We start from the raw sequence: 12,974 nt of genomic DNA, 5'->3' as shown, positions 1-12,974 counted from the left end.
TCATTTTTCACAGCAGCATGAAGTCCTGCACATCTGTGGAAACAGCCCAATCATGGCAGGAAGTAGAGAGAACTAAAACGTATATTTTTTGCAGTAAAGCACTGTTAAAATGACATGAATCATAAAATTATCATTCAAAAAAATAGATAGATAGATAGGGGGGGGGGGGGTAAAAAGACAAGTTTTTTTCTTTCAAGTGCCCACATATGTTACCAATAATTCAATTAAATGGGGACTGCATGCCACATACATATTGAACTATTTACATTTTTACAGCCTACACGGACAGAGTTGAAATCTGATGATAATGTGTGTTCTTACAGTTTATGAACTATTGTCAATAATGTAATTTTGGCTATTCATTCTTAGAAAAATCATGCTTTTCAAACCTGCAGACAGATTTTGGGGTTCAGAAGGTTAAGGTTTCTGTGTTTGTAGGGGTGCACACATGGTCTGTATGCAGCATTAAATGACCCAAGATTGGTAAGATTGAGTCATGACAGCCCCTGTAGCTACATCTGACATGTGCAGCCACAAGCACAATCCTAGGGCATGATGGGATTGACGGATCAGTGAGAGTTTATCACAGACATGACATATCTCAAGCAGCACACACACACAATGTGCTCTCACTGCCATGGGCTGTCTGTCTGTGATGCTCACAACACACACACACGCACGATCAGTCAGACATAAACAGGTTTGCACATGCAGAGTTTTATACACAAATGAGAAAGTGTGTACATGCACATACATACACACAGCAGTCTATTCAGCCCTTTAGCTTCATGTTTGTCAGGGAGTATTTCTCTATCCATGTTTCTGGTTCTCCAGCAGACATCTTATTATACACACTCAGTGCACTGTCTCATCCTATTCCGCCCATCTCTCTGTCAGAACTCAGACACACTGTGTTCATTGGTCAGTTTCAATATGTCACGTTTATGAGTATCCACAGAGCGCACTAAATGGAAATGAAATATATAGGACACCGCCGTATATTCTGCCTGTAAAAATATAGTTTATGTATCTCTTAAGATCATTGCTCTCTGCTTAACCTCTCCATGTATGTGTGTCTTTGTTGGTATGTGTGTGTGTGGCGACCTATCTGTCTGTCTGTCTAGATGTGGGAGGTCCAGCAGACCCCATTGCCCCCACGATCATCATCCCTCCCAGGAACACTAGCGTGGTTACAGGAACCTCAGAAGTTACAATGGAGTGTGTTGCCAACGCCAGGTAAACCTTCTAGGACAGCAGGGTCATAGTTCATCAGTTTTGTAATTTGAATGAAATTATCCTTTAATACACTTGAGGTATATGTTCCAAATGTGTATTAGTCTAAAGTAAGACAATCAAATGCTGATTATAGTTGATTCCAATAGGTTTTGTAGTCACAAGTGTTCTTGTATCTTGGAATACGGCGTATTATTATAGCGAAGTATTCTGCTAATGACATCCCTTGATTCATGAAATAGTCAGTTTGCATCATCTCAGCCCATAAACAGATATTTTTTTAGATTTCAATACCCATCGCTCCAGCAGAATAAATAGACTGATGGATATGTGTTGCATTGGACCACTGTGGCAGAACAGGAATCATTTATCAGCAAGCACAACAAAAAACAAAAAAATCACAGAGAAAGTGAGATTAGAACACATTTCAAACCCTGCTTCTTTTCATTCTGCAGGCCTCTTATCAAGTTGAGTATCTCGTGGCGTAAGAACGGCGTGTTGGTGACCAATGGTTTGAGCGACTTCAACCGCAGGCTGACCGTCCTCAGTCCTGCAGTGAGCGATGCCGGCTTCTACGAGTGTGAGGCCATTCTCCGCAGCAGCAGCGTGCCATCAGTCAATGCTGGGGCTTATCTGCATGTACTAGGTAAGAATTATAAGTTGAAATACTGTGTGCTCTTGTGTTATTTAGTGTTTAAATTAAAACACCGTTCCCAGATATTCATGTATTCGTGTGGATGTCTACACATCGCAGTCCACGCAGTTTATATTTAGGTGTTTTTTCGAAGTCTAAGACTGTGGGCAGCTCAATTCATGAATGCCTGTGGGATCATGATTATGTCAAATTGATGCCATAGACTGGCAACAGTTGAGCCAAAATAGCCTAATATTGCTGTTTGACATAACTTCAGACTACACCAAATACATAAAAAGAGGTCCGTCCTAAGGCCTTTATTACTTTCTGACTTGTTGGAGAACAGTCAAATCCCCCCAAACTCTGAACTATCTCTTTAACCAAATCACACACATTCAGTCTATTCTATGTGATCTTCTTTTGATAACTAACACTTTTTTTCACTTCCTTTCACTGAGCCTCCCCTGAAACAGTTTGGAGCCCCCCTGGGGAGGCCAGCCTCCCACTTTAAAAAAACCCTCTGAATTAGACACTGCAGCACAAAAACACATATAAGAGTGAAAGCACAGGCATTATGTGTTCCAAATCCACATCCAGATGGGCTTTGATGGGAAATCTTCAGTAGCTTTCCGCTGCTAAATCAAAATCGGTTCGTCGTTCCTTTGTTTTGTTTGTGTTTTGATATTTGCAAAACTCATCTCAATGTTTGTGCTTTTGCCTTTTTGTATATGTGTTTTGATATTGTCAGCATTTCAGGTTTCGGAACACATTTTCCTAATGCTCGTCTTTACATTCTCCGCATCATAATTTTATTTATTTAACTTGTACTTTACTTTTCTCTTTTATTGTGCACAAGGTAAAGAGAAAATCATCTGATTAGTCACAATGCAGAATGTCTGTATGTGCTTTCATATCAGCATGACAACCTAAATGAAAAACAAGCCGTGCATCTCCATTTAGCTATAGGCAAGTGTGTGGGAGTAAAAGTAGCATTTAGACTTGCGAGTTCAAACAAAAGAGCTGGTATGAACTGGTAATGAATATTACACGTCTCACTATATGAGTCTGGCAAAGCTATAGCTGTGAATTCATGAGGCAGTGGGGGGAAGTATTATTGATTTAAAAGGCAGAGAGCTAATGGTTGGCCTCAAGAAACTCTTTAATAGCATTGCTTCAGTCACTTTCATTCCATCCCACTGAAACACTTTGATGTTTTCAAGGTTGTAATGTGATTCAAAGGACAAGGTGTGGTGCACTTTTCCCTTGATACAGCTAACTGAGCCTTTCCTCTCCCCATGTGTTTGAAGGATACCTTTGAAACCGTGATGGTAGACCAATTACTGATTTCTGTAATTTAGTTTGCCTCCATGACCAATATATTTTTAAGCAAAACTAAAGTTTACAGTACAATAGCTTTATTCTAGCCTGAAAATGCATACCCACAACCAATCACACCAATGAAACGTGGCCTACAACCAATCACAGCAAGGAAAGATTGTAGCGCTGAGTGACACCTGCTTTATCCGTTTTGAAGCAGACGGCTGAGTCACAAACATTACACTGAAATTGTTTCTGAAAACACATTATAGACGAGAAATAGGCAACACATTAAGAGAACGTTGATTCAAATTTGATCAGATTTCCTTAGTTTGACGGTGTGATCTGAGTTTGATGAGCCAGGTAAGCTGCGCTGGACTGAGAACATTTATGTTAGTAACTTTGATGCTCCTCTGTCAGTCATCGTCTTAAACCTGGCCCACATGAGATAAACATTCAGCTTCAGCTTCCCCAGGATCTGGCGGACTGTATACTGTATCTGAATGGGAGAAGGGCCAGACATACATGCCATGGCAAATGAAACACGTCCTCTGCAGATTTGTCTGGTTTCCAGGCTAGCTTTATCCTCTAGTGTCATTAATTAAAGGCACTGTCACCAGGTACTTGGGGAGTTGTGATGATTACAGCTTCCAGGTTTGTTATCTTGCTTCTTATTTTATCAATTCCTCATCCTCAGAACCACCACAGTTTTTTAAGGAACCAGAAAAACACATCACCGCTGAGATGGAGAAGGTGGTGGACATCCCCTGTCAGGCACGAGGTAAGCAGCGTATGGTACCCTACAATACTCATTCTGGCCACAAGAGGCTGAAGTGCATCACTACCTCAGGTTCTAAACAGGACTAAAATCATTCATGTTTTCTTTCTAGTGAGTTTTAATTTCTCCCTGCTCTCTCAATACAAGGTCTATTTTTAGCCAAAAGAAAGACATAGCCAAGGAGTGAATTGTGCCCTGCGGCAAGCTGCCATGCAATGTCCCTGAAAAGAGTGGCCGTTTCACTATGCGATGAAGTGCAGCCAAACTAAAAGTTTGGGTAATTTAACTTTTTGCAGCAAAGTGCAGCCAGATAATACCTGCAGCCAATCAGGAACAGAGTCCTTTGTCTTCTGTGATGTTAGATATCATTTCTTCTGGCATCAAACACAATGACATGCCTTCTGGATGCAGAAAAATGTAATTATTGCGTAGAGCGCCACTTTGCTTAGTGTGTTTTTGGCACAATGTTATATAACTTTCTAACATTTCCTTTCTACGTTTCGACACTACTGTCTTCATCAAAATCAATATACAATATTTGTACCTTTGTCATCCTGGAAAAACTCTTTTGTTCACCTGTTTCAAAGATGAAGAAAAAGAAAATTAGATAGGCCGAACTTCAGTCATAATTACAGAAGCTAAAACATTTTCGATAAGTCTTGGAGAACAGTCATGAATTGTATCACCGGATTCTTTTTTTTGTTTCCTCTCACAGCTTCTGTAGAGTATGAGTGTGTATGAGTGTGCATTTAATGCCAGAGATTCCCTATTACTTGTCAGAGCACTCAACAGCATTAAAAAAATCGGAAGCATGAGTTACTCTCTGTAAACTTCACCCCCACTCGCCCTCTGCAGGAGTGCCACAGCCAGACATTGTGTGGTACAAGGATGCTTTGCCCATCAACCCAGTGAAGATGCCCAGGTACAGGGTGCTGGTGGGAGGCAGCCTTCAGGTCAACGGCCTCCTGCCTGATGACACCGGGATGTTCCAGTGCTTTGCCAGAAATTCGGCAGGAGAAGTTCAGACCAACACATACCTGGCTGTCACCAGTGAGTGCTCAAGCAGTTTTTCAGGAACTGTTTTTTCACAAAATCCTGCTATTGAAGTATGTGTACTAAAATGAACCTTATTTCACAGAATACTGTTAAATCAATACAGAGCTCTCTCAAACACCTTGTCAAATTCAGAACATACCGGGTTTAATTGCTTTACAAAAATGGAACAGCAATTCCAACCTGTAAGTTGGGAGACGAGTTGGAGCAATTTAGTGCTTTAAGTACAACTTAATTGCACATAAGTGATAGAAGATTGCACAAATTGAACTCTTCAGCCATGTTAGCAGCTCTAACAATAGCGGTCAGTTGGTTAACCTCTTGTTGTAGACTGAGAGCCTCATTGTGAGCATGTTAGCATGCTGTTGTATGTAGCGTTTAGCTCAAAGTACGTAAGGTCTCACAAAGCACAAAGCTGGCCATAACCTTCACCTACACCAGCCCACGTTACACAATGTGGAAGGCAAATTGGTTGGCCATGTTTTTCAGACAATTGTTCCAACTACGAAGCATTCGTGCTATCATTTTAGTACCTTCATAAGTACAAGAACACCTCCTCTTCCTTTGTGCTGTAAATCGAGTCCTCCTTTTCCCACAAGATTGTACCCGGTGGCAGACCGAATTGCGTAGAGAAAGTGAGCTTTATAGGAACCCAGTCTAAACACTGGTGGTGACACTTTTCTAAAGCCATTACATTGAACGATCAACATTTACTCCATAATTATCTTCTCATTTTCATCCCCTTATCCGGGGTCTGGTCGCGGGGGCAGCAGCTCCAGCAGGAGAGCCCAGCCTCCCCTATACCAGATCACATTAACCAGCTCTAACTGGGGGATCCCAAGGCGTCCCCAGGCCAGTGTGGAGGTATAATCTCTCCACCTAGTCCTGGGTCTTCCCCGAGGCCTCCTCCCAGCTGGACGTGCCTGGAACACCTCCCTAGGGAGGCGCCCAGGGTTCATCCTTACTAGATGCTCGAACCACCTCAACTGGCAACGCAAAGGAGCAGCGGCTCTACTCCGAGTTCCTCACGGATGGCTGAACTTCTCACCCTATAATTATATATAACAGAAAATGCATCCATCAGAGTTGTTGAAAAAAAAACTTCAGCAAGACAAGAATCTCGATAAAGTCAAAGTAAAAGCTTTGCAGCACAAAGTATAAATGTGCTAAGCAGCATTTCACGACTGCCAATCCCCTGCGACAGCAAACTACACATAACAGCAATTATATGGAGGTGATCATAAAACACTGAATTTTACTGTCATGCTAGCACTTCCTCCTCTTGTTTCTAACACAATTTGTTTTCGACAATATTTTTGGTGTGACAGGAATTTGACAGCCCACAGTCACATTATAACAATAATGTGATTGGGATGTTGTAGTCAGGTGACATTACTCCAAGACATGGGAACTAACTGACTGAACATATCTTGGAGAAATGTTATGAGAGTTTTTCTGAAATATATAAATGTATTTGTAGTTAACAACTGCTTTTAAATCTTCTTCTATAAATTGACACTCAGGCCTAAACTATTAAGTTTAATACCATCGATGTTAATTTGTAGAAGTCTTTTTTCCCCGAGCATGTGCCACTTCTTATTTTACCCTCACCGTGCATCTGTTTGCCAAGTACCTGACATCTAATTTTCTACACCTTGTCTCGGTTCCTGCTGCCTTCACCCCGCTCTGCACCGCATCATCACAATTCATGCTATTCTCTCTTGCAAACTCACCAACCTCCATCCCCATCTCTGTCTTTCTCTTGCTTCTCTTGACACTGTCTCCTCTTCTCCTCTATCGTCCCTCCAGATCTCATCTCCGTTTTCCTCAACACGTTCACATTCCCAAGTCTCCTTATGTCCTACTCCCTGTGTCATGAAATCTACACTGCTCCTTTGACAAACTCCCCTCTGCCTCTTTCCTTTTGGGGAGGAGATACGATTTTCTGTCATCCTTTAAAAAGCTTTGATTTATTGCATGTCAAAATTGGGGATTTTAGTTATCTACAGTACATATTGCATTATCTTTCTGTTCTTCTCCCTCAGCAATCTCCCTTGCTTCTCTCCCTTGCTATATTCGCTATATTTGTGGGTGCAAAAAAGTAAAAATTAGGCCAGTAGCATGCAGTTCTGGCACTAAGGTGAAGGCTTTGTCAATCTGTAAAGGATCACTGGGACAAAGCATCGACTAAACACTGACATGCAGGCGTTGGGGCTTACACAAACGCGTTTGAAGAGGGGTTCTGCCCATAGACATTTATTCTCTCACCTCTATAACCCTCTTACCTTCTCTCTCCACTGTACTAAGCTCCCTCTTTATTCAGTGTGTGTTTGTCTCCCCTCAGGCATTGCCCCGAATATCACAGCCGGACCCTCAGATAGCACTGTGATCGACGGCATGTCAGTCATCCTGCACTGTGAGACCTCAGGAGCACCGAGACCGGCTATCACCTGGCAGAAAGGTCCCGATTACCCACATGCATGCGTACACACTTGATGATGATGTCTGTTATATATTATGGAACCATAAAATGCAATGGCTTAACAAACAAACGCCTGACTGGATTCCACATTTGGATCCAAATTGCAGATCAGGTCCTCACGACCCCCTTCCTCTCCTATTCTGTTCTGTCTGCCTTTTCTCTATCTATGTGTACCCTTTTTCATGTTTCTTTCTCTTCTACCTTTTCATACACTTAAGGTGAGCGTGTGTTGGCCAGTGGTTCAGTCCAGCTGCCAAGGTTCACCCTGCTCGAGTCAGGCAGCCTGCTCATTTCCCCCTCACACATCTCAGATGCCGGGACCTACACTTGCATGGCGAGCAACTCCAGGGGCATCGACGAGGCGTCAGCTGACCTTGTGGTCTGGGGTGAGTGCGAAGGGTTAGATTGTCTTGGCCTTTCACATATAAAAAAACATGCCTCATGTTGTGTGTTGTACCTCTCCAATTCACAATCATTCATATGTGGCAAAAACACAGGAAGTTAACAGTGGTGGAGTTTTATTGAGAGGCATGTTTGTTTGGGAAACAAGGTCGTGCCGTACAACAGCGAAGCTGAACTCAATTCCTTCAGATACAAAAGCACTCTTCTGTGCAAGTTTGCAGTCTGCATCAAGCAGTTTTATGCAAGAAGCCGTCAAAAAAAAAAAAAAAAGTCCAAAACAGCAGCATGTCATTTCAACTGAAATGAGTTTTCTGAAATGTTTGTCATGATTTTTTTTTTTTTTATAGTATTCTTCTCACGGAGGATTTTTGTTAGCTGTCTCCTCATCTCTCTCTCCCTTTCTTTTCTTATTTTATCCACAGCTCGCACCCGGATTACCACCCCCCCACAGGACCAGAGTGTTATCAAAGGAACTAAAGCAATTATGACCTGTGGAGTCACACATGACCCCAGTGTTACTGTCAGGTGAGGGTACCTTCACAAACAATAGAAGTATCAAATGAAGCTGTTTTCTCATATAATCTCAGGACAGTGTCTTAGGAATCTTCTCCAGACATTGTCTGAATTTGCCTTTTCACACACGTAGCACACAAGCAACAGAAGACTGTTTGTCTCAGACAAACACTCACGGTTTGGTTAAGGTGAAGAGTGGGCAGGAGGCCTGACATGACGTGGATTACACCACGGTCATGTACTCGGTTCTCAAGTTGGTCATGAAACAGAGTCTCTTGCAGTTCCTTGAGTTTGCCTGATTTTGGTGTCAGTCTTTATAGACAGAAGTCCCCATAACTCTTCTTCTTCACTCTTGGGTGTTTGTATCCTTCCTTTTACGCGAACTGCATGATATAAATGTCATCAACGCGACCACTCACTCACTGGGCATCACACGGACATTGGACCAGGGAGTTAACAGGGTAGGGTCCATCTGTTGTCCGATCCAACTGATTCAGACATTTGCCTTCTCATATCCTGCTCTGCCGGTAGTGTCTAGATCATTTCAGGTTCGCCATGCATGTGTGAAAGGGGCTATGGATATATAGTTAGCGAAGTGTATTTATATAGTATTATATATAGCTTTGGTGTGTGGAGTGCCTTACAATAAAAGCAAGTTAAAATTGCTTGGTCTTGAGCTGCTGTTTAATGTGATAATGCTGGTGGTGTCTTATATTTTTCTTCTTGACAAATGAAATGACAAAAACAAACAGTCTATCTCTTATTGAGTAATAGTTTTTATTAAAGGCTAAGTCATTTCCTAAAACAACAAGGAACTGTAGTTTTTAACAAATGGCAAGTTAATGTGCAAAGTGCAGTTGTCAGGGACTATTTTCAGCCATGTGTTAACACACATTTGACGCAATGGTGAGTACACTATTTTGGATTGATTTACCACCTACCTAGTGTTTCTCATGCATGTGTTTTTAAATATTTTGGGAGCACAGGTGAATATGAGGCCTTGGCTACACAGACAACACTTGTTAGTAACAGAACATTATTGTTTTTGATCTTTTCATGGGGTTATTTGACAATGAGAAAATATAAACTATTGCCAGCCTGGTCCTCTAAATGCGCCCACAATGAACAGAGATCAAAAGTCCATAAAGAATGAGTTTCAAAGTGAAGAAGCCACAACCTCAAAGCTAAGGTATCCTTTGCTTTTGAGCCAGGAGCGAGGTCCAACCTGCAAACCCGCGGGTGCCTGACCACACAGACAAATCTTTCATTTGATTCTGAATTTGATGAGGGAGTCACATTTAATAGTTCTCACATAAAAACCTTTAAAAGAAATGTTCTAAAGACTTGCACCTGCATTCTGGGTCACTCGCAAGAGAATCAGGGATGTCTTGCTAAGGCAGGTGAAAACAGAGTTCCAATAGTCTAGATGGAAAAGTTTCTAAGTATTTATCCCCTAGCCATCAAATATTAGACCCAATAAAGCATCGCCCATTGAGCCACTTTGGCCTACAGATTTGTTAATGAAGTTAGTTCATCATTAGTAATTACTTGCTGTATTGTTCTCTACACCTTTGGTTGTTAATTAGTCATTTAGGGCGCACTCACATTGTCTATCCATACCGTGCCCCTTGCTTTAAGGTACTTGTCCTCCCCTCCCTCTCCCCCTGCTGGCCATACCCGTTTGTACTCACACTACCTGGGCCTCAGCGAATGCTTCTTGCCTGCCTATACGTCATCACGCCGTAAGACGTCACACGCATTGATTGACGTCATCGCGATGCGTCGCTTTGTTTACAAATCTTTCCATAGACCTCTGAGTTTTTGTGCGTGCAGTAAACACTCCACCTCCGCATCACGCCAACGTGAACCTTTCGCCGCCATTATTTTAAATGTTCGTGCATGGTCTGAATGTCAAAATGACGTCAGAACCGCCGTAGGCCTCGTGCTCGTACACATGTGCACGCTCATGCTCGTACACGTGTGCACGCTCGTGCTTGTACATGTGTAAATGCGCTTACAAAAGCCCACCTCTCCCAAATGGTCCGGGGCCGTCAAGCTGGCCGCAGTTAGCCGTGGTGCGGTTGCACTCACACTGGTCAAAGGAACTAGGCTTTACCCGTGGAACCTGTTTGGGCACGGAACGGATGGAAAGTGTGAGTGCGCCCTTACTACCCTGTGCACTTATTATGTATCTCTCCGTATCTTATTCTCTGCTGCTCCAGATCCCTCACAGGAATGTTTAGCGTTTCGCTGAATTGATATTAAAATGCACGCATAGCAAATATCAAGACTGAGCAAACACTGCAGAATGATTTGTGACCTGGACATGCAGTTAGTAAAAAGCCTACACATGTGAAAAATGTTTTACGACCACTGATTTGCATCTATCACCTCATATGAGACAGTGACTCTCACACACCTCCAGCTTACAACTGCAGTTCAAACCAGTGCAACACAAACAACCCTCGCAACGGATATTTACAGAACTCCCAAGCATGTAGCCGACATCGGTAGCAATCAATAGAGCATTCTGTCCTTTTGTACTCAGATGAGAAGGCTACATCTGATGCTACAGCTGTGCCGTTTTGATGAGTGTGAATTCAGCGTTTGATATGCAGCCGTCAGCCGCTATGATACACGAGCAGGGGCAGCTCTGATGGCGAGTTTGAAGAGACAGAGAGGAGAAAGATGAAATGCCTCACTAATAACACATTCTTCCCCGAATTGCGGTGGATTATAAAGGCAAGCGAACCCTCAGTTTACTCATTGCTTGACTGTCAAAAAGACTTAACCTTCCATCTAAAGCTGACATGCGCGTGTGTGCATCACGGTTCACATCCCAGCAGGTGGTAACTAAGCGATGCATGTCGGGTTCTGGAAATCTAGTGGAAACATCAACATCTTTAGTCATCATTTTCAAATTGTAGTATTTCCAACAAAGAAAGAATAAAATGTTAACAAGAAGAAGAAGAAGTCATCGTTAAAAAGGTCTCTGTTTTTAAAAGATGTTCCCATGTTGTCATATTCATGTCATACTGTCATATTATCATATTTAGGCAACTGCAGAGGACCACTTACATTTAGACCTCAACTGTCAAATTCCTCACATTACTTCTCTAGATATTGTGTAAAAGGGCCCTGAATATTTTCAAAGCGTGGTTTTTTACCTTAAATAATGTAAGTAATCTGTTCCATGGGTACACTTACTACTCTGTAGTGACAACTAGTGTTTGTGTAGGTGTGAGTGTGTGTGGCTGTGTGTGTATGTGTGAATGTTCGTATGAACGTATATATATTTGTGTATGTCTCCGTGCATGACTGTGGGAGGGTTGGGTTCTTTTAGCTTTCTTCTCCTGATTTTATTTGATGTTTCTCTTTTTTGATTTTGATTTAAAAGCAGTAAACAGAGATTGAAGGCAACAATATAGAAACTATATTTTCATGGATTTGCATGTGCATTTAATTGGTCACTAGATAAATGTTTTTTTTTCAAATGTGCTTTAACACAGTGTTATTTCAGTGTCTTTATAACTACTTTCATTTGCAGTTTCTCATGGGGTTTTGCCTCATTTTGTGCCGCCTACAAAGAATACTTTATTGTGCAGTTCCACTCGAGAATGAGGATTGAGCTTCTTAATTAATTTCACATTCAACACACCTTTTATTATTATTATCATTATTATTATTTAACACTTTAGATTTGGGATTTCAGATTTCCTGGGGACTACTTCCTGTGTGGTGTTTGAGATGCCAAATACCAAAGTGACCCTTTAAAGGGGACTATTGAGTGCAGCACACTGTTAAACTGATCGACTGATACTGTTAAAGGAATGAAAATATCTGCAGATGACGTTAATAACAAAACCGACACTTTGCATTCCAGGCATGTCTGGGAAAAAGAGGGCTCTGCGATCAACGTCCATTCCATCCCCCGCATGCGACTAGAGGCAGATGGCACCCTCCACATCTCCCAAACCTGGTCAGGCGACATAGGCACGTACACCTGCAGAGTCACCTCCGTTGGTGGCAACGACTCACGCAGCGCACACCTCCGTGTCAGGTAACCACCGTCGTCTACATCACTTGCCTGGCTTTCTATCTTGTCCTTTTTTTCTCTGATTTAATTCCCCGGTGCAAAGACGCAGGAAGGAAGCAATACAATATGCACGTTCACCCCAGGCATTTTTCATGGGGGTGGCCAGATTGGGATATTGGTAACGCACAACAGTCTGTTTTAGCCATAAGCATTACAATTCAGGGATGTGATGGGATTAAGACTTCACATTTATGACTAATTTTGACAAAGAACAGAAATGAGGAAGGAGTATGTTAAGCTGGCTAATGGTGACTCGATATACTAAATATGCCTTTTTGCGGCAGGAAATGTTAATTTATGTCGTACATATTCACTGTAATTGGTTATTATTTCTTTTTTTTTCATGTATATACACATAATATGTTTGAATAATACATTTAAATGCCATTCAGTTTAATCTGATGCGCCTAAATGTATACTGGTACAGTTGACATTTTGGGAATCCTGTTTTTTTCATTGTTCTTCA

At 41.9% G+C, this 12,974-nt stretch overlaps 1 protein-coding gene across 1 annotated transcript in view; it reads left to right on the top strand.

Annotated features, from left to right (window-relative positions):
* The window catches only part of sdk2b (sidekick cell adhesion molecule 2b), an 88,786-nt gene that overhangs the window by 29,823 nt on the left and 45,989 nt on the right, over window positions 1-12,974 (top strand). The window contains exons 5-12 of the mRNA XM_083932349.1: window positions 1,125-1,236; window positions 1,689-1,879; window positions 3,882-3,965; window positions 4,818-5,012; window positions 7,360-7,476; window positions 7,716-7,883; window positions 8,322-8,424; window positions 12,296-12,472. Of these exons, the coding sequence (XP_083788475.1) occupies window positions 1,125-1,236; window positions 1,689-1,879; window positions 3,882-3,965; window positions 4,818-5,012; window positions 7,360-7,476; window positions 7,716-7,883; window positions 8,322-8,424; window positions 12,296-12,472 (1,147 nt within the window). The remainder of the gene's footprint in view (window positions 1-1,124; window positions 1,237-1,688; window positions 1,880-3,881; window positions 3,966-4,817; window positions 5,013-7,359; window positions 7,477-7,715; window positions 7,884-8,321; window positions 8,425-12,295; window positions 12,473-12,974) is intronic.

This window comes from Echiichthys vipera, assembly GCF_963691815.1.
Source record: "Echiichthys vipera genome assembly, chromosome: 18".
NCBI classification, from domain to species: domain Eukaryota; kingdom Metazoa; phylum Chordata; class Actinopteri; order Perciformes; family Trachinidae; genus Echiichthys; species Echiichthys vipera.
This window is presented reverse-complemented; position numbering and strand designations above follow the sequence as displayed.